The following is a 20449-nucleotide window of genomic DNA, read 5'->3' as shown; positions in this document are numbered from 1 at the left end:
CTGTGCCCCAAATGTGGTGTGCCACCCTCCCCTTCCTTCCACCCACTCCATCTGCCCTAAAGCGCGATCGAACGGGTCTCCAAGGCTGTAAAAGTTTACGGGCAACCACAGTTCTTGATGTATTTTCAGCGGGTTTGTTTTGCTGACGCACAGAGGTTCTGTGCTCACTGTCACCCTCACCCCGCCTGTGCCCTCAGAGCAACCCTCTGTGGGAAAGCTGGAACAGATAAAGGCTGAGAGGGGGAGAGCTGCTGTGTGGGTGATGGGCCCTGACCCCTCAGGTACAGCCTTCAGCCTCAGCTCTGGCTCCCCAGCTCACACCCCAGTGCCCTCCCCGCTGGACCAGGTTGCCCCTCTTCTCTTTCAGTTGTGTCGTTTCAATCCAATGCTCACATGGGAGGGGAACAGTCTCCCAGTGCTGTGCTGCATCTGCTGTGGTCTTCCTGCAGGGCAGCTCTCTTCAAGTTCACTGTAGAGAAGGTTGGAGAGGATCCTCTCTGACCTGTTTGCTGCTGGGAGGCACCTGTGCCTTTCTGGCCGGTGCTTTACCCAACCCACCCTTAACAATTCCAGTGCTGGGGCTCCACTGCCTCCCTGGGCAGTCTCCTGTCATTAACAGACCTGGCTCTTCGTCGTTTCTGTGTTTAACTGATACCTTGGCTTTCAGTATGGCCCTTCACTTCTTCCTTCTCCCCAGCAGGTAGATGGTGCCTTTCTTCTTCAAGCTTATTTTTGTGCTCAAAGAGTGTTTTCCTTGCTCTTTCAGAAATGTTTTAGCAAGGTCAATTCATATGGATTTTGTAGGACTAAAATGTTTTGTGTTTTTTGCAACTTCTATAGGTCAGTGCTTCTCCTTTGAAGTCAACAGGATTTTTTCTATTGAACCAGCACTGGGCCACTGTTTTAAATGTATCATGAGTAGGTTCTGTTTCAGAGCTTCAGTTCAAAAATAGCTGATGTTTCTGCCTCAACCTGTTAGTGAAAAGTGCTATTATTGAAGTACTGAAGGTTTCAGCACATTGTGTTCTTTAATTACTCTGAGTATATTTGAGTTGTTGGAAACAGCTTTTAGTGCTGGAGGGTGATGGTATCACTGTCTTGATTCTGATGCAAGGCAGCACTGGAAGGACAAATTAGTAATGCCTTTCATTTTAGTTTATTTCACAGTGAATTAGAAAGATTGCTCTTTATTAATGGGAATTGCTTTTTGCAGCAGTATTTTTGTCACCAGCACCGTGGCTCAGGGGACTCCAAGGACTCTGGTTTGCGTAGTGTGAGTTTTGAGATCCTCCCTCTGTTAATCAACTGATTCTCTTTTACCTGTTGTACTCAGTTATACCTGAATGTGAGAGATGTCTGTTCACTGTCTCAGTGCAGTATAGGCATCTAGTTGTGAAATGAAAGCAGATTGTTTCTCTGGAATCAGTTCTTCCCAAAAGGTGGGATTTCAGGAATGGGGATAAAACGGTTATGCCAGTTTGGATTTGGGAAGATAGACTGTTCCTTTGTGTTCATCACTAAGCTGTGATGATTAGTGAAGGTTTTGAGCACTGGAACCAGCTGCCTATCTTGCAGATTAATATGATTATAAACATAAACACTTAATTTGAGGAATTATTTTCTTTCCTAAGCTCTGGGGAGCTGTAAGGTTATACTTCAGTGAAAGTGTCTTCTATAAGATGGGATGTCTGTTTCCTGTAAGTTTCCCTTTATTTTTACAAGATAATAACACTTAGCATGGCATTTCCATAAGTGAGCATTAGCCCAAAAATAAGGTCAAATATATGTGACATTCAGAAGCTTCACTTGGTGTCTGCAAAATTTCCAATTTCAGTATCTGTGCAAGAGATTAAGGTGAATGTGGACATGTTCTATGAGTTGAACTTGCAGCAAAGCTGCTTTACTGTGTTGGACTTGAGGTGTGGGTAGGAATACAGAATCACAGAATTGTTAAGGTTGGAAGGGACCTCCGGAGATCATCCAGTCCAACCCCCCTGCCAAGGCAGGGTCACCTGGAGCAGGTGACACAAGAACATGTCCAGGTGGGTTTGGAATGTCTCCAGAGAGTGATTCAAAGAAACTTCTGCCAATCTGAAAAGCACTTTTATTACGGCCGGGGAATGCAAAGGGGCAGGTGTTCTCCCCAGTGCACTCCGCCGAGCCAAGAAATAACATAGCCTTTTATACAGTTTGAAAGTAGCAAGCTCAAAATTATCTTTACACACACTCCTTTTGCAGTCTTTCTTATCTAAATAGACACTTAGTTTTACCTCCTATTCTTACCATTATAGAGTAGTTACGTAAAGTTTTATCACTTCAAGCAGTTTCAGGTTCCCCACCCCTCTCTACGTGCTAAAAAGCCTTCCCCATTCTCTAAGCCTTTTATCTCAATTGTCCACAGTTCGGTCAGAAACTTTTAAGCAGTTTTACATTTTGCAAAGTCACACCTTCATAGCTAAATATCTAATATTTTATTTCATTCTCTATTTCAATTCCCCCCTTTTCTTTTAACTAATGCAAATTCTTTTGCATCACTTTTTGTACAGTCCAGAGCACATGTACTTGTTGTACTATAGTTCTTATTTTCCACCACATCCATAGATTGACGATTGTAAGGAGGAGAGCTGCCAGCATCAAAACCAAGATCGGGTGAATCAGGAAGTTAAATAGCTGAGCTGCCGTGGGTGAATGTCTATTGGTTAATCTCAAAAACATGCTCCACCAATGATGTTCTCCAGTTTTTGTCACTTCTGTAATGATGTTTTTTATCTCTGTTGTGTCGTGTTTCACTTGCCACAGCATGCGACGTGAAGTAGCATTTACCTTTTCCATCATTTGTTCAATATCCGGATGATAGAGCATTTTCTGGAGGATATTAATGTCCATGCCTATTTGTAGTTTAGGCACTTCATGATATGACATATATCTATCTGAGATCAATTGCATGGTGGTCACAGGAGCAGTGTATTTAAAGTCACATCCTATTATTTTGGTAAAATTGCAAACACAGAAGTTAGTAGCATTAGTTAGTTCTTTACAATTATCAATTGTTATACTTGTGCAAGGTGTCCTGATGCAGGCACATCCTTTACCTACATAATACACTTGGGACTGTGCCTGTGTATTTGGGAACATTTCAAACGTACATACACTGTCTTCTGTATCTAAACATAAATCCTCCTTCTCTATTACAGCATTTTCACACACATATCCTAGTTGTTCCCTAGGTATACAGGCCTTCGTGTTGACAGTTTGCCACCTCCCCGTGTCCTTGTCATAGCTTGCCCAGACATTATGCCCTATAGGTCTAACTACAATGTCCCGGTGTATTGCTCCTAATGCTAAGACAGGAAATATGGTCTGTTCTTTTGCCTCACGGATGGTAAGAACATATGCCTCTATTTGTTCCTGCTCTGTGTTATATGTGAAGTTCACTAACTGCCACCATGCCTGATGTTCTTTTTCAAATTTACTTGTGGTGTCTTGTCTGGATATGATCTCTCTTATCTCTTGAGGTAAAATTCCTGAGGTTCCTTCTCTTATAATTCTTGCCGATACAGATTGTATCCATTGCTGAGTTTGGATACACTGTATTGCTACTGAGACATCTTTTTGTAATTTTCCAAAGACATTAGTCACAACCTGAAAGTCTTTAGATGTGTGTTCAGTTAACAAGATCATCAAATCTGTAGTAAAAGATTCTGTTTCAGCTATAGTCATTAATGATGATCTGAGTGGTACTTCCATATAACATTTCAAAAGGGCTCAGCCCTTCTTTAGTTTTAGGTTTGACCCTTATTCGCAATAAGGCCAGAGGTAATGCTTGGTACCAATGTAGGTTTACTTCTTGACAGATTTTTGCCAATTGTTGTTTTATCAAATGATTCATTTTCTCCACCTGACCACTTGCTTGTGGTCGATATGGAGTGTGTAATTGCCAATTGATTTGCAGGATGCTGCTAATTCTTTGTATTACTTTAGCTACAAAATGTGGTCCTCTGTCCGAGGAGATGATGTCAGGTACTCCAAACCTGGGGATAATTTCATTAAGTAGTACCTTGACAACTTCTCGAGCCTTATTGCTTCGAGTCGGGAAAGCCTCTGGCCAATTTGAGAAAGTATCTGTCAAAACCAACAGGTATCTGTAGCCTCCTTTCCTAGGCAACTCAGAGAAATCTATCTGCAAGTGTTGCCCTGGGAGATTACCTTTGCCAATTGTCCCTATCTCGATTTTATTGGTTGTGTGAGGATTATTTTGAAGGCAGGTCTTGCATTGTTTAGTAACCTGGATTATTGTAGTGTATAAATTTCGTCCTATAATTTGTTTCCTTAAATATTTGTGTAATGCATCTGCCCCCCAATGAGTTTTGTTATGTTCTGCCTGTACAACTTTCCATAGTACTCTTTCAGGTACCACTATTTGTCCTGTTTCTAAGTAGTACATGTTACCTTTGCGTTGAGCTTGCTGATCTTTTATTAATTTCAAATCCTCCTTTGAATATGATACATTAGAGCTTACCTCTATAATTTTGCCATCAGGAATTAGGGAGGCAAGTTCTACCTGGCCGTTTTCTGCTGCCTTTTTCGCCTCTCGATCTGCCAATCGATTGCCTTTTTCTTGGTCAAGCCTTTTTGATGTCCTCTACAATGCATAATAGCAAGCCTTTTCGGTAACTGGACAGCTTCAAGTAATTTTAAGATTTCTTCTGCGTGCTTTATCTGTTTTCCTTGTGATGTGAGTAACTCTCTTTCTTTCCACACTGCTCCATGAGCATGAACTACTCCGAAGGCATACTTTGAGTCCATCCAAATATTAATGTCCTTTCTTTTTTCTTTCAATGCATAACCAGCTTTGTGGATTCCATCTTTCATATAGCTGCTTCCGTCCGTGAACTACATTTCTGCCTCAGGCAGTGGTGTATCTTTCAAGTCCGGTCAGCTGAAATATGTTGCTTCAATAGTTTCAATGCAATCATGATACACCGGTCTCTCTGTGGTTGTTGATTTATGATGTTAGTGGTGATGATTTCAACATCATCTTGTTCTACTAGAGTGGCCTGGTATTTGAGAAACCTGGAGGGCGAGAGCCAGTGACTGCCTTTCTGTTCGAGCACTGCTGAAACCACGTGTGACACTAGAACAGTCATTTTCTGTCCCATTGTGAGCTCTCAGGCTTCTTGTATGTTCAGTACTACTGCAGCTACGGCCCTCAGGCATCCTGGCCATCCTTTGCTCACTTCATCTAACTGTTTAGAGAAGTATGCCACTGCTCGGCAATATTGTCTGACCTGCTGGGCCAGGACCCCCAGTGCAATTCCCTGCCTTTCATGCGAAAAGAGCAAAAAAGGCTTAGTTACATCTGGGAGGCCCAGTGCAGGTGCCTGCATCAGTTCTTTCTTAAGCCAATGGAAGGTTTGTTTAGCTTCTCCAGTCCATGTTAATTGTTGATCTCCATCTTGTAGAATTTGGTATAGAGGTTTGACTATTAGTCCATATTTGTAGATCCAAAGCCTGCACCAGCCAGTCATTCCAAAAATGTGCAAAGTTCTTTTTGGAGTCTGGGGCAAAGGTATTTTACAGATGGCTTCTTTTCTTTCTGGCCCATGTCGATGTTGTCTTCCTGAGATTTCTACATATTGCAAGAGGACTCCGCTGTCTGAAGGTGCAGTCTATTCTTCAAGATCTTTGGCAAACTGATCTCCAAAAATTGTTGGACTATTTTATATCCTTGTGGGAGAACAGTCTTATGTAAGCTGTGCTCGTCTTCCTGTATCCAGGCTTTCTCATTCAAAGGCAAAAAATTTTTGATTTTTAGGGTCCAAAGGCAAGCAGAAAAAGGCATCTTTTAAATCTAAAACAGAAAACCAGACATATTCATTTTTTGTTTAGTTAGAAGTGTATATGGGTTAGCTACCACTGGGTGGAGCTCTTAAAAATAGGTGTGTTGAATTCTGATTTACATTCAATTAATTCTTACCGGCCGTGTCCCAGGTTTTACTCTTACTGTTACAGGTTGAGCGTGTCTGGCCCTTCCTGGGGTCCTGTCAGCCCAGACCCCCGGGTAGATCTGGTCATAGATTGCTGGTGGTACTTCTCCCGATATCTGTGGCTGGATTAGAGCAAGACTTAAAATTTCGATTAATTCATTCTCTTTTACTTTAAGTTGCATATCTCCATTGTTGAACCTAATTTCTGCATTTAGTTTTTCTAATAGATCCCTTCCCAAAAGTGATTTAGGTGCATGAGGCATATATAGGAATTTATGTATACCTAAAGTCTTACCTAATTTAAAACTTAGTGGTTTCATAAAAGATACTTTTTCAACTTGACCAGTGGCTCCTATCACATTCAAAGATACATTGTCCATGAGGTTTAATTCCTGATTTAACACAGAAAATGTTGCTCCGGTGTCTACTAAAAATTCTATTTTATGTTTATTTTTCCCCAGTTCCATTATAACCAAGGGATCCCTGGGGGCAAAACCCTTCGGTCCCCTTTAATCCTGGTCCAATTCTGCCATTAAAATAGGTTTTTGCTCCCTTTGAGGGCATTCTCTTTTCTAATGTCCTTCTTCTTTACAAATTGCACATTGGTTTGGTCTCAATTTCTGCTGGTTACCACTTCCAGGGTACCATCCAGGTCTCTTAGAGCGATGTTCTCTTTTACCCAGGGCGGCGATGGTTGCCTTTGTGATAGCTTTACCTAATTTCTGTCTTTCTACCCCAACTGGGTCATCTTTATATTTACGAGCAATATCTTTCCAATTTTCTAAATCTCCCATATAGAAATTAACTTTAAGTTTTATAGGCCCCTGCGGTCCTGCAGCCTCTCTTAAAGGGGCTTGTGTAGTCCGCCTGGCCTCTGTGTGTGGGGAGACAGATTTTGCTCTCGTTTTACTGCGTGTCCACCTGCTCAGGGGAGATAAGTAAGGAATTTCCCTTCTTCCCCTTTCTCCGTTTCTTTCCCTCCCCTGCTGTCTTGAAGATGTGGACAATTTACTGTTTGGTCCTGAGGGGGGGGCAGGAGCCCCTCCTTCGGCTATTTCATTTGCCCTTTCTCCAAAGGGACTTACATAATCCTTAATTCTACTTTCTAACTCCTTGTTGGTATATTTCAAACATCTCTGTCCTATTGAACAGGCTGAACAACATCTTTTGAGTTCTCTTATACCTTGTTTTACATTCTCTTTCTCTAATGTTAGAACAAACAGGTCTCATAGGGCTAAATTAATGCCACACTCCCTCTGCCATTCTGGGTGTTCTCTTAAGCAAAAGAACATATTAGCATAGACCACTTCATTCCATCTTCCATGCCTTCGCAAAAACAACATTAACTGCAGTAAAATATTATAGTCTAATGATCCGTGCTTTGGCCACTTTGCTCCTTCCTCTAGTTTATAGAGGGGCCACCATTCTGAACAATATTTGATTAGAGTTTTCTTGTTAGTAATCTCACCCTGAGATTCCCCAATTTCTTTCCAGTGTGTTAAAACACATCCTAATGGACTTTTATCAACCTTTTGTTTTCCTTGCCAGTTTCCCATTTTTAGCTTTTACTTTGGCCTGTTTCTAGTCGTGCCCTTTGCACAGATGTAAACTCGTGGTTATCTGCAAATTTCAGTTATATACTTTCAACACACACCACACACACACCACACCAGCTTTGAGGCAGGAAAGTTCTGAGTCAGCCCTGTTAGCTTGTTCAAGTATCTCCTATCTGGTAGCAATCCTCAGTCTGGCAATAAAAAAACTCCTTTCTTAGGTGTTCACAAAATAGCCACACTCCACACTTACTGATACAAGGTAACAATCTCACAATCTAAGTATTAATGAGAAAAGAACCACCCTTTTTTTTTTCTTATTTTACCTGCATATTTTGTTACTCTCTCTTAGATACTGTATAAAACCGTATCTAAACTTAACCATTCCAATGTTAAGATCTCCTAATGCCACTCTTGCCCCTAACACGCCAAAATTGCCAACATTTAACACAGATTACAAGTATGAGGTGAACAGTTTTACAAATTGAGCAAAGATATGGGTTTGCACTTTCAGAGGTTGTCAGCCCTGGAGTTTGTGGCATCTGCAAGCGGCCAGCAAACTTCCTGGCTTAATTCCTGCAAACAATGAGTGTTAAGGTTCCGCCTAAAACCATAAAGCCACAAAACCACTATCTCCCGTAAACACACGAAGGTAGTCCTTTTGCCATGATTAGGAGAAAAACAGTAACATATATGAAAACAAATATAATTACCCAATATTTGCTTACTTAACATACAACACTAATTTCATGACATAAGAGACAATACTCACAGACAAAACCAATACAATTCAGCAAACACATGGAACACAGACAGATGGTTTAAAACAAACCCAGATATATTACCAAACTTATAATCGCAATTCCAAAACCAAGTCCCAAATCTAGCCACAGTGGTAAACCCAAAAACATCTGTCACAAAAAAACCTATACCACCCTCTAATGGGACTGTTAACCCATATTCAGAAGGATGCAGCCCTCTGCCCAAAATTCCTCTTTTTGGTATAGCTTCGGTGAGACTCTAACTCACAATCAAAGCCATATGCATCCTCCTGGTAGGACTCGAACCTACTATTAAAAGGGTGTTGCTCTTGTTAGCTGCTAGCAAGCCCAGAGCCCTAAAAACCAGCGTACGACTTACGGTTTCCTTCCCAAAACCCTAGGGAAAAATAAAAGAGTGCTTTAAAATTTGTATACTTGTGTTTTAGAATTTGTATACCTGTGCACAGGGTCTTCCTCTACTCCCGTGGTGATCCAGCGGAGCCCGGGGAGCCTCACCGGAGTAATGTCCCGGGGCGCGCAGAGGGTCCCCGGTTCCGGAGGGTCCTCACCGGCGAGCAGAGATTAGTCCCATCTGGGGTGCCATATTGATTCAAAGAAACTTCTGCCAATCTGAAAAGCACTTTTATTACGGCCGGGGAATGCAAAGGGGCAGGTGTTCTCCCCAGTGCACTCCGCCGAGCCAAGAAATAACATAGCCTTTTATACAGTTTGAAAGTAGCAAGCTCAAAATTATCTTTACACACACTCCTTTTGCAGTCTTTCTTATCTAAATAGACACTTAGTTTTACCTCCTATTCTTACCATTATAGAGTAGTTACGTAAAGTTTTATCACTTCAAGCAGTTTCAGGTTCCCCACCCCTCTCTACGTGCTAAAAAGCCTTCCCCATTCTCTAAGCCTTTTATCTCAATTGTCCACAGTTCGGTCAGAAACTTTTAAGCAGTTTTACATTTTGCAAAGTCACACCTTCATAGCTAAATATCTAATATTTTATTTCATTCTCTATTTCAAGAGGGAGACTCCACAACCTCACTGGGCAACTGTTACAGTGCTCTGGCCTCCTCAACATAAGGAAGTTCTTCCCCATGTTGAAGTGGAATTTCTTGTGTTTAGTTTGTGGCCATTGCTCCTTGTCCTCTCACTGGGCACCACCGAAAAGAGCCTGGCAGCATCCTCTTGGCATTTTGAGATATTTGTGTGTGTTGATGAGATCCCTTCTCAGTCTTCCCCGAGATGCTTCAAGCCCTTAATCATCTTTATGCCCTTTGCTGGACCCTCCCCAGTCTTTCTTGTAGTGAGGAGCCCAGAACTGGGCACAGTACTCCAGATGTGGAGTTTTTGTTGCAGAACTGCTCTCTAGGAGGTCACCCCCAACCTGTACTGGTACTAGGGGTTATTCCTCCCCAGGTGCAGGACCCTACACTTACAGAACCTCATTAGAGGTGTCTCTGTGCCCAGCTCTCCAGCCTCTCAAGGTCCCAGTGAATGGCAGCACAGCCTTCAGGTGTATCAGCCACTCCCCCCAGTCTTGTATTATCACTGTAAGAAACACTGGTTTGAAGTGCAGGTCTGAAAAGTGTTTTTTGTCTGTGTAGCTTTGTTTTAATAAGGTTACAGAGATTTGTTTGGGGTTTTGATAACACTTGTGTGGAGCCAGTTCTCTGTTTTGACTGATTAGGTACAAGTGTACAAACTGTCCAGGGCAGCCTGGAGTTCTCTGGAAATGCCAACATGGGTAGGTGGTAGCATTTCCTTCCGAGCCATCCTCCTGTGGCTGGTAGAGGCATGGTGACAGCTCTGGTGACAGTCACCACAGCTTCCTGGCAGCACCTGTGGCACCTTCTTGTGTTGGTCTGTGGGTAAAGCATCTGTGGCTGAAACCCTGTTCCCCAACTGCAACACCATCAGCACTCGAGATGGACAGACAGAGCCAACTCACACACACCCACCGGAGCGATGGTTCCTACCTGGCTCTGAGGAGCTTGTCACACCCCTGCCACCCAGCCAGAGGTGCCAGCCACAACCTCACTGCCACCTTCTGCATCGTGTGCACAGCCAGGCCTGCTTCCCTGTGCTCACTGGGGACAGTTCTCAAGTTGGTATAGAGGGTTGTACCAGGAAAATATCAGGGCTCTTTGAGTGTGATGAGGCTGTGGTTTTTTTTTTTCAGTTTCACACTTCACTCCTCTCCAGAACAAATACAGAATGTGCTTGCTATAGTGAATGTAAAACCCTAGCTGGCAAGCGTGGAGATGGAGGAGTTGCTGAGATAGTAATTCCAGATATTTCCAGCTATATGTTCCAGTTATTGGAAAGCAGGAAGCTAAGGCAAATTCACTTGCCTGGAGTGAAATTTTTTAAAAGCCCTAATTACATTGTTAGTAGTGACATGTACGGTTAATGCTTTCATTTCCACCAGCCTGTAAGGTGATCCACTGTCACCAAATTGATGGTGGAGTTAGAGGAGGATACAGTTCTCAACACTGATGCTGTATCTATCTCACCTCCTCGGCTCCTGTTACGTGGCAGGAGTGAGTCAGATGCACACGGGTTTGGTTGTTAGTGACATGTAGTGGCTCTGGTGGCCCCAGTTTCACTCTCTTGCCATTCGACCTGTAGATGTGGGATATTTCCAGAGAGCAGACAGGGAATCCCTGCAGTGTTGGCTGTTGAGCTCCCTTTCCTTGTGCTGGCAGTGGCTGCCTGTGCAGACAGGTTCACATGAGCTTCCCTTCCAAACAGGGGTGCTGAGGGCATGGACAGAGGGGATGGGGAAGTGGGGTGGGGGTGCCTGTAGCAGCAGATCAAATGTTGTGCATTAGAGCACTGCACAGAGCACTCCCACCCTTCTGCTTCCCCAGTGAATTTGGGAGCAGGCACATGATGGATACTCCTTTGCTCTCCAGGCTTTTGCATTTGAGTGGGATTTGGCCTGAAGCCTGCGTACCTGCAAGGGCAAGGCAAGGAGGTGGCTCACCAAAGAGCAGTGACAGATGAATGACCACACTCTTGTTTTTTTTTTTTTTAATATTTTATTTTGCCAAAGCAGCAGATATAATGAAACAGAAAAAAAACATGCAGTGTTTGTGGGTTTTCTGCAGTTTGCCAGTACTTGGCTCTGGAGGGGAAAATGCTGCATTGCAGGGAGGCCTTCAGGCTGTCCTTCGGGCTGACCCCATGTGTAATGATGGCTTTGGAGAATTGATGCTGTGCTTCCCCGGGGATGCTGACACACAGCATCCCTGGAGAGATCCTGAGTTTGCTGTGCTTTGCTTGTGCACTGTGGTGTGAGCTCAGGAGAGTATGGCTGCAGTGCCTGTAACTCAGGAGTGCTGAACAGACATGGTCTCTGCCAGGTGGGGGTACAGTCCCGTTCTGCTGTTCCCTCTCAGTTCCTGGCTGGGCTGGAGATGTACTTTCAGCTGCATCTTCCTGCAGGGAGAACCCAGCTTTGTCCCTGCTGCTTTCCTGCTGCACCGAGGAGCTGGCTTTGAGCTATTCATATCCATGGAGAGATCATCTTTTCATGCTCCTTTCTTTCCTCTGATTTTCCGCCAGATCACTGTTTAATGCAAAGCATTAATGCCACATCTCTTCTCTGAGGAGTGTAACAATACGTGTTGGAAATTAACTGATAACTTAAAATGATCTGCGAGCTGAGTCTGAGCTGAGAGAAAAAACTCTTCTGACATCTCTGCCTTTTCTGTGAATTAGCAGCAAAACAGTTTCTGCTGACTGGAACTAACTGCTCTGGGGCTGCTGGGAGGCCAAATCTGAGCTGTCTGATTTCCTTCAAAATACTGAACGCACTTGATGACTTACCTGCTTTGGACTGCACACTTCCTTCCTGACGTGCTCCCTTTCTGGTGCCTTGCTGCATCTGCTGAAGTCTGAAATAAGTAGATTATCTGGGGTAGGAAGGAGAGGCAGCAGAATTCCAGATCCTTCTTGAGAGGGGTTTGGAAATTAATACAACACAGATAATCTTTTTCCTAAGGGTTCCCCACCTTCCCCAGTTGGCTGAGAACTCACGTTGCACTGGTGCGTGCAGGAGAGCCAGCTTACTGTAGTTGTTATTGTGGCTAAATCCTCCCAGAATCTCTACCTACATGATACAAAGTTTAATGGGTCAAAGCCAAGACTTGCACTCTGCCTGCCAGGCAGTGGGCACAGCAGGCTGTGGCCACCTGAGGATGGAGGTTCTTTGTGGTTGGTGAGCACAGAACATAACTGCCCTGGGCTTTGGTTTCCATATGCAAACAGTAGGTGTGATTGTGACAGGATCCAAGCTGGGTGCTTGCAGGAACAGGCATCTTCTGTACCCCTGACTGAGCTCACATAAGCATCCTTGGAAATATTTCTCTTGTGGTTGCCAGTTTCTTCCTTATGGAGTGTGTGCTGTGCTGCCTGGTGTTGAACCAGCTGCTGAAAGCAGATACAGAGCCATAACCATCCCTGAGCATGGATTCCAACACCATGACTAGAGATCTTGGTAGAAAACTGAGCATCCACTGTACTCGGGGGGAAGTGCAGCTTCTGTCCCAGACAGCTCTTGGGTAGTTCTCTCAGCACAGAGAACAGGGAAATCCATTAGCAGAGACCTTGGATATTAACAGCTGAGATTCTTCAGTGTTTGAGCCTCTTTACTCTTGTCTGTCCCAGTTACAAGTGTGACTGGTGGGGAGAGACAGCCCTGCTTCTGCTTTGCCTGCTGGACAGCTCGATAAGGTCATCCCTGGCCTTGCTGATGGATGCTGGAGCTGTTGGCTTGCACTGGGACTGCACGGGAGGGCGTTCAGAATTAGTAACTCAGTGTAGTTCATTACTCTGTCAGGTCCTGCTCTTAAATGAAAATACAGGTTTCCTGGGAGGCATGTTGAGGTGTTAAATGAACTTTAAGAAGCCCACCAGATAATAGAGCCCATTGATCCGTGGGAAGTGCTGCCTGGTGTGATCCATGGCAGGCTTGGTGATCAGCAAGGCTTGGAATTCACTGAAAACTCTTCTTCAAAAATGTTTCCACGTGACTTAGTCTTTGTCCCAAGAGGTTTAGCTGGAGCCCTGGAATATGAATAGCAGCTGTGAGAAGGAAGAACTAGAACATTCCATATTTAGGTAATTTCCTAATAACCTCCCAGTTTCCTAAAAATAGTGCAGGATAAAATGCTCCACCATACCAGACTGGCGCTGAGCTGGGAAATGGGAGTTGCTGGATAATCTAAGACTCGCTCTATTGTGTCTCATTCTGACACTAACATCAGGAAAGCATTTCCTATTTTTAGCTTGAAGTTGTTCCAGTGTTTTAAAATTCCTGGATAAATAGATATCCATTATTTTGAATCAAACACGCACACTTATATCTCAAATAGCTGTGAATATCTCCACCTTCCTCTAGATCAACATTTGATACATAGTTAGGGTAAAAGTAAAAAATACAGATCTGAAAATATTTAATCAATATATAGCATCAAAAAAGTCTATGTTTAACTTCCTTTACCAAACTATCCAGGTAACTTACATTGTTTATAGAGTGCCTGTTGTGGGCTGAATCTGTTCCAAGAACTCTGTTTACTTTCTCTGGTCTTTTCCCGTTCACTTCCCACTCAGCCCTTAAGGCAGTTGCTTCCTGATGGAGGATCTTCCCCCAGCTTTGTGTAGGGCTCTGCCTCCAGTGCCACCATCTCATCACCTCTCAAGTGCCATCATGCTGTTCTTTCCTGACAGCACCAGAAGTGCTGCACAGTCTGCACGTTGCTTGTTTCTGCCTCTCAGCATCGTGTAGCAATAGCAGTGCTGGAATAAGTCTGTGTCTATCCCAGGAGCAGCATTTGGTGGGCAAACAGTGTGCAGGGAGCACTGTTCACTAACATTTATTCTGGCTGCAGACTGGAACCTTTGTCCTCTTGCTTTTCATGGGCACTGGGGGCAATGAATTAATAATCCCCTATTTGTTAGGCACCAAGAATGGCTGGTGACCAGAACGCTGCAGGAAAGAAAAGAATATCTGATCTGTGGGAGAAAAGTTTAAAGGCCTAAGGCAAAAAATGAAATTGGAGATGTTTGTGTAGCCACAACCTTTTCACACAGCTGTGCAAAGGACAGGATGGCCTTGATGGATTAGAGTCACCTCAACAAGCAAGGAGAGACTACAAATTAGAGGATTAGAGGAAGACATGTTGGGGTCAAATGAGGTTTCATCACAAGCTTCAGTCTCTTCTAGTGTCAGCTTGGATAAGGAAAGAAACCAAGAAAAGGTATGATGCTGTCAGCATAGTGCTCAGCCCTGCAAGAAGTGCTTTCTAGTGGAGGAAAGTGCACCTTTCTGGGTAATGCTTAGGGCTGTGCAGATTATGGGGCTAATCTGATCTGTTTAGTAGAAGGAACAGGAGTGTTTAACCTCATGAATCAGCATAAGAAATGTGGGTCAACAAATATTTTGGTTTTTTCACTTGCAGACCAGGGACTACATAGGGAGTGCCCCAAACAGTCACCTAACAAGTGCTGAGGGATGCAGTGGCTTTCAGTGATGGTTGAGTGTGTCCTGCAGTCTGGGCTGGGCCCTTTGCCTCTCATCTCCCTGGCTGCAGGGCAGTTGTGTTTCGGGCACAGCAGTCCTATGTGTGTTTTGATTCACTTGGTCTTAATTTCTTGGAAAAACAGGATCACTTTGGTTACCAGTACATCTGCAACAGCTTTCTTACCAGAATCCATCCAGGTACATAGTCATGTTTCAGTTTTAAACCAAACATACCCCAACAAAACACCCATCCTTTTTAGTGCTCAAGCTGTACTTTGTCACTTGATTTTAAAGATTCAAGTAATACCTAATTTATCTCCATTTTTCAGGAGCTTTAATTTTGTATATTGCTGCTTCAGGAGACTGTGAATCCACTTTCCTTTTCCAATAACCATACCTACCTACTTTTGCAGATTTCAAATGTTTATTTTGCCAACTGTGGCTCGTCCTGTTTCACAGCAGCTTTTAAAGAACACGTAAGGTTCCTGTTTCTTAAAAACAAACCCTTTCAGCCAAACCTGTGATCCCTTCCTGGGCAGGGCATCCGTTTCATTTGATGCCTGCACAGTGGTGATCTCACTGCTCGCGGTGTGTGTTCCTGCCCTGTGCAGCACTCAAAGGCAGTGCCATGGCTCTGGAGTGGCTGTAATGCCAAGAGGAGATGCTGCTTTAGTTCCTGCCCCACGTATCTGCTGTGCCTGTGCTCCCTGGAACACTGTCTGCAGCTGGTCCTGGTGCTTGAGGCCCCACGTTGTGTCGTTGTGGCTCATTGCAGTGGCTCAGCTGTACCTGAGTCAGTGCAGCCTTTCTGCTTCAGCTCTCATTGTCTGCGTTCGTTACACCCATCTGGGAATGTTTCTGCTTGCTGTGTTTTGCTCATCCCATGTTCCCTTGTGCAGATAAAATGCCTGTGCTGCGTTGTCTTCCATGGAAAGGTGCTGCCTTGCTCAGCTGGGACTGACGTCCTGCATGGGCTGTGTTGAGAGTTACTGCTCATGGCAATAATGGTTTTAGCTCTATAGCAACAATATTTTTGGCTACAGGGGTTCAAGAGGTTCAAGTAGGAAAGGTGATGTGATTTATGTGCCATTCCCATTTTCACTCGTGGTTTGACCCTCATCTGTATCTCTTCTCGGAACTTCACATCCCCTTGTCAGGCTCTGATGCAGCACCAGCAAATACATCCTTGCTTGAAATCCTCTGTTTTGAAGTCAGGGTAAACTGCAGGGTATTTTGTGGCAAATTCCCTTGGCAGTAGAAAGGGTAAGTTAATCTTTGCTTCTGAAAGGAAAGTAAGGATTAGATGTGCAATCCCTTCGCACCTGAAAGAGTCTTAAACCTGTTGGAAATGGAGAAAGTGGGGTATAAATGAAGGCAGTAATTGAAGAGGACAGCACAGGAGGAGTCAGATGTGGGAGCTTGAATGTGGTGTGATACAGGACTGGGCTGACAGGTTGGCCTGGAGACTCTGGTCATTAATAAAGGTCAGCTGGATCAGCCTGCATGGGCTGGAAAGGGCTGTCAGGTCTGATGAAGGAGGCTTTATCTTGATTATTCTGTAAATATTTTTTCTGCCTTCAGTTTACTCCTGTTTTCCCCGGCACTTGCTGGAAGAGTTCAGCTTAGGGCATGCCCTCTTGGGTCTTGTTCCTGTAGTCACAGGCAGCTCTGGCATAGAGGGAAATAAAGTCTGAAGGACATGCATTTCAAGCCACAGGCCTTGGGACTGCCTTTAACTCCTCACAGCAGGTTTTAGATCCATATTCAGATACAGGAGCATTTTCAGTATCATGTTGATACAATCAGTAAGCAAACAATGACTTTTCTTTTGAATTTCCCATGCGAGAAATTCTGATTTGTGGGTCAGTTTTAGCTTCCCTTGTACATGCCTGGTTACCCATTCTGTCCCTGGCTGCCTTTGCTCCAGCACAGTTTGTCACCAGCTCCTTGAGCAGCACTCACAGGGCATCAGAGAGGAGCAGAAGCTGAGGCAGCCCTCAAAGGGGGAAGGGCTGGGGAGAGGCAGTGCAGGAGATGAAGCTGAAGAAGTTTTGCAGAGCTGTGGGGAGAAGCAAACTCTGATGTGAAGTCACAGCTGGCAGTAAGGGCCAGTGAATTTACCTCCTATCAGTCCTGCCAGTCTTTCCTGCAATAGAAAAGCCCAAACAGTAATGGCTCACGAGATGAGAGTAGATATGAAGGGCTCTGCTAAAATCTGAGATCTCTGCTATTAACAGAAACACGTGGGGTACAATTCTTGGGTGGTGTGACCATGCTCCCAGTGAAGGCAAATAACAAACTCAGCGGTGTGTGACAAACTTCTGACCTAGATGACTTTTTTTTTTCTTTCCTGAACCCAAATCTTACTTCCAGTTAATAGGAGTTCACAAACAAGTCACACCAATGAGGTAGAATTTATTAGTGTTTATCTGTTCCCAAATACAGATGCTGCTGAGAGACACTGAAAACCCTCAAACAACAAGAAATCTAGGGCTGCCAGAGAAGGGGAAGGTGGGCATGGACTTGTGTAGGTGTATTTGAAGAAAGGTGAAGGAGCATTGTTGTACTGTTAGAGCCTCGTGGCAATGCAGGTTGGAGAAATCTCTGCTGGTCTTCACTGGCACATGCTGGGATTTTTATTACAAAGCTGATGTTGAGCACAGGGTGAGGAAAGCTGTTGCACTTTGCAGTTCTCTGTGTCAGCAGCACATTGTTCTGAGCAGAAGGTGACAGCCCTTTGGCCATCTCCCACTGATTCAGGATAAGGACTCACATGCAGTTACAAATGCACAGTGAAAGTCCTCCAGCATCCCATGGCATCACACTGGTGGGGGATAGGTAGGAGTGAGCGACTCCTGGAAATCTTCCTGAGTGCTGGATGAGTTTTTCTGCAGTGCAGCACATCAGGGTGGCACAACTCACTTTTCTCACAGCAAGTAATTTTGAAATATTTGACACCACAGCTCACTTGGGCTTTTTTTTGTTTGGGTTGTTTTTTTTTCATACCACAAACTGTTACAGTGGAGTAATCTGAAGGTAAAATCTCTCCATTACACAGCACAACCCTTTTTTAAAAAAGAAAAAAGGGGAAAAAACCTAAACTCAAACTTCAAAAGCTTTAGTGAAAAGGAGGGGAAAAAAGAAAAGGATCAACTTTCTGTAGTTTAAAAACCATATCCCCAAAGTGCCAAACAGCATCAGCCCTGCCCTCTAGTGCTGCCAGCGGGTGAGGTGCTGGTGCACAGTGCACAGTGATGCTGCCCAAGCTGGAGTATTCTTTAGGGTATATTAGAGTGGGAATTTTCATGTTTTTCTGTTTTCATTTTGAATTTTTTTGGTTGGTTGTTTTTTTAGGGTGGTGGTGGCGTTTATAGTATTTCCATAGGGATTTCTCTGCAAGACAACCAAAATCGACCAACCAGACTTTGGTGGACAACAGGCTCTGTAAAAAAAAAAACCCCAAAAACCTGAAGTGTATTAAGCATCCAAGATAATTATTATGATAAAAATTTAAATAAGCTGCAAAGGAGCTTTGATGTGATTTATGACTAACTGGAGCTTCCCCCCTCTGCAGCATCGAGGGCGAGTACGTTCCTGTGGCGGGCGACGAGGTCACCTACAAGATGTGCACCATCCCCCCGAAGAACGAGAAGCTGCAGGCAGTGGAGGTGGTGATCACCCACCTCGCCCCTGGCACCAAGCACGAGACCTGGTCGGGGCACGTCGTCAGCCCCTGAGGGGTGTCCCAGGGTTTGACCCGTGTGGTCACTGCTCAACAGCTGCCTGCAGGGGACCTGTCCTGAGAATATCCCACGTGTTGTTGCAGGAGGAAACACTGCAGTTGTCGATAAAGCAAGAAGCAGGCCAGGATTACCGTTTTTATAGCTGGCCTGATTTAAAAAAAGAAAAAAAAAGAAAAAAAAAAGGCAATTCAAATGCTAATGAAAAAAAAAAATCTAGCGTAATGTGTTTACAAAAAATGTATTTAAAGAGACCTAGTTCGTGTGCTTGGTGGAGGAGGGGAGGTTTGGTTTTTTTCTTTTATCTTGTGAACTGATTCCAGGAAATGCCCAGGGGGGAGTGGGGAGAGGTTTAAGGAGAGCTCTTCTAGTGCAGATGGCCATAACTCTGAGACCCTGGCATTGTGTGAGCCCTCTGCTCCCTTGGGCTGCTCTTCTGTAGGGTTACAGTACATTTATTGCTGATAACAGTGCCTGAATGCCTTGCCTTGAGAGAGAGAGGTGTTCATTGCTGCAATTTGTTGTCCTCGTGGAAGGAAGTTCACAAACAGCAGCAGCCACGAGGTGGAAATTCTCCATCTAGTGGTTACTCTCCAGTGCACCATTTGCACGTGGTGTGGCTGCACCGGTGTGGAAACTGTATTGTGGTTGTAAAGTCAGGATTGTTTGTGAATTTACTTAGGTGCCTTGGTGGTTGATTAGCAACAAATTTTATAGGCCAGTATTAAAAAAAAAAACAAACAAACAAAAAGTTCCAACCCAAATTAAAAAAATTTGCTTCAAGGTAAGAGGTAGAAAGCTGTAGAATAGTGGATACTGCATAGCCTCTGACTGTGTCTGAATTTAGACAAGGCTGAAGATGACCTTCTGGGTGGCAGACAGTTGCCTCTCTGCCATGGTGTGCCACCAGGCAGGCAGGATAACTGCCCTTCCCAACAGCAGCAGGCTGTGCTGCTCAGATGACCCTGTGTAAAATATTGTGTGAGTTACTTAACAGGCTCAGCTGTCTTGGTGAAGTACATTCTGCATCTGTTTCCCAGGAAAACTTGCTTGGTAAGATGTGATAGAGTCACTCTTCCCTTCATGTAGTTGTAGTGCAACTAACTTAGTTTTGTTCCTATTTGCCTTCCATATATTTTTGTTTTTCAAATGCAGCATTTTTCTCTATTATGTTCCTAACAGTGGATTTTTATTGACTTTGCAAATAATAATAATAATAATAATAAAAAAAAATTAAAAAAAAAAAAAAGATGGCACAGCTCTTGTTAGTTGTGTGAAACAGTGTAACTCCAGTTGCCTATTTGCAGTTTTCCCAGCAGGTGCTTGCTGTCAGGACATGTCCCAGGACTCAGGGCACAGGATCTGTTCTGAGGTGTGGAGGTCAGTAACTGCTGTGCTGGCTCGTTTTACCTGAGCTGTACCAGTATCACACTGTGGTGTATGGTGACAACCAGTCTGTAGTGGGGTTTGGAGTTTGGCTTTGTTTTTTATGACCCATAAGACTCGGTAGTAGTGGATTTATCACTGTCCAGCTTGTTGGAGTATCACACACTGCTTTCTTTACAATAAATGCGACCATTATAATGCTTTAACATGTCTTCAGTCTCCTCCCTGGGTAGGTGGTGGTGAAGATGATCCAAGAGAGGAGAATGCAGGTGTTTGATATTTAAAGACTTATATAAGAAAACATTAGCAGACAAGGTAGTTTTGGTGCATGAGGTGCATTACAGCTCCCTCTCCTTTTTCGCAAGCTCTTCTGGGGATTTGGGTTGGTACACAAAGATTGTACTCTCCCTTTTTTTTTTACTGCGCAGGTATCACATAAACATGGAATTGGAAAGACTCAGGTCCCTCATTTCTTTGTACAGACA

General features: G+C 44.0%; 2 protein-coding genes and 1 long non-coding RNA gene across 7 annotated transcripts in view; 2 read left to right on the top strand and 1 right to left on the bottom strand.

The window, feature by feature from the left end:
* USP7 (ubiquitin specific peptidase 7) overlaps nucleotides 1-17318 on the top strand; it is a 146559-nt gene extending 129241 nt beyond the window's left edge. The window contains exon 20 of the mRNA XM_064672785.1: nucleotides 17201-17318. Coding sequence (XP_064528855.1) covers nucleotides 17201-17303 — 103 coding nt within the window. The 3' untranslated portion in view covers nucleotides 17304-17318. The remainder of the gene's footprint in view (nucleotides 1-17200) is intronic.
* Nucleotides 1-20170, top strand: part of CARHSP1 (calcium regulated heat stable protein 1) — a 44898-nt gene extending 24728 nt beyond the window's left edge. For all 5 annotated transcript variants that reach the window (XM_064672794.1, XM_064672790.1, XM_064672795.1 and 2 more), the window contains exon 4: nucleotides 18413-20170. In XM_064672794.1, the coding sequence (XP_064528864.1) occupies nucleotides 18413-18575 (163 nt within the window). In that variant the 3' untranslated portion in view covers nucleotides 18576-20170. The remainder of the gene's footprint in view (nucleotides 1-18412) is intronic.
* On the bottom strand, nucleotides 2091-4885 carry LOC135423011 (uncharacterized). The gene is made up of 2 exons (XR_010434676.1): nucleotides 4520-4885; nucleotides 2091-2981 (listed from the first exon to the last, which is right to left on the bottom strand). It is a non-coding gene; the product is annotated as an uncharacterized LOC135423011 (long non-coding RNA).
* Nucleotides 20171-20449: the final 279 nt, after the last annotated feature.

The sequence above is a fragment of the Pseudopipra pipra genome, chromosome 16 (assembly GCF_036250125.1).
Source record: "Pseudopipra pipra isolate bDixPip1 chromosome 16, bDixPip1.hap1, whole genome shotgun sequence".
Classification (NCBI taxonomy): Eukaryota; Metazoa; Chordata; class Aves; order Passeriformes; family Pipridae; genus Pseudopipra; species Pseudopipra pipra.
This window is presented reverse-complemented; position numbering and strand designations above follow the sequence as displayed.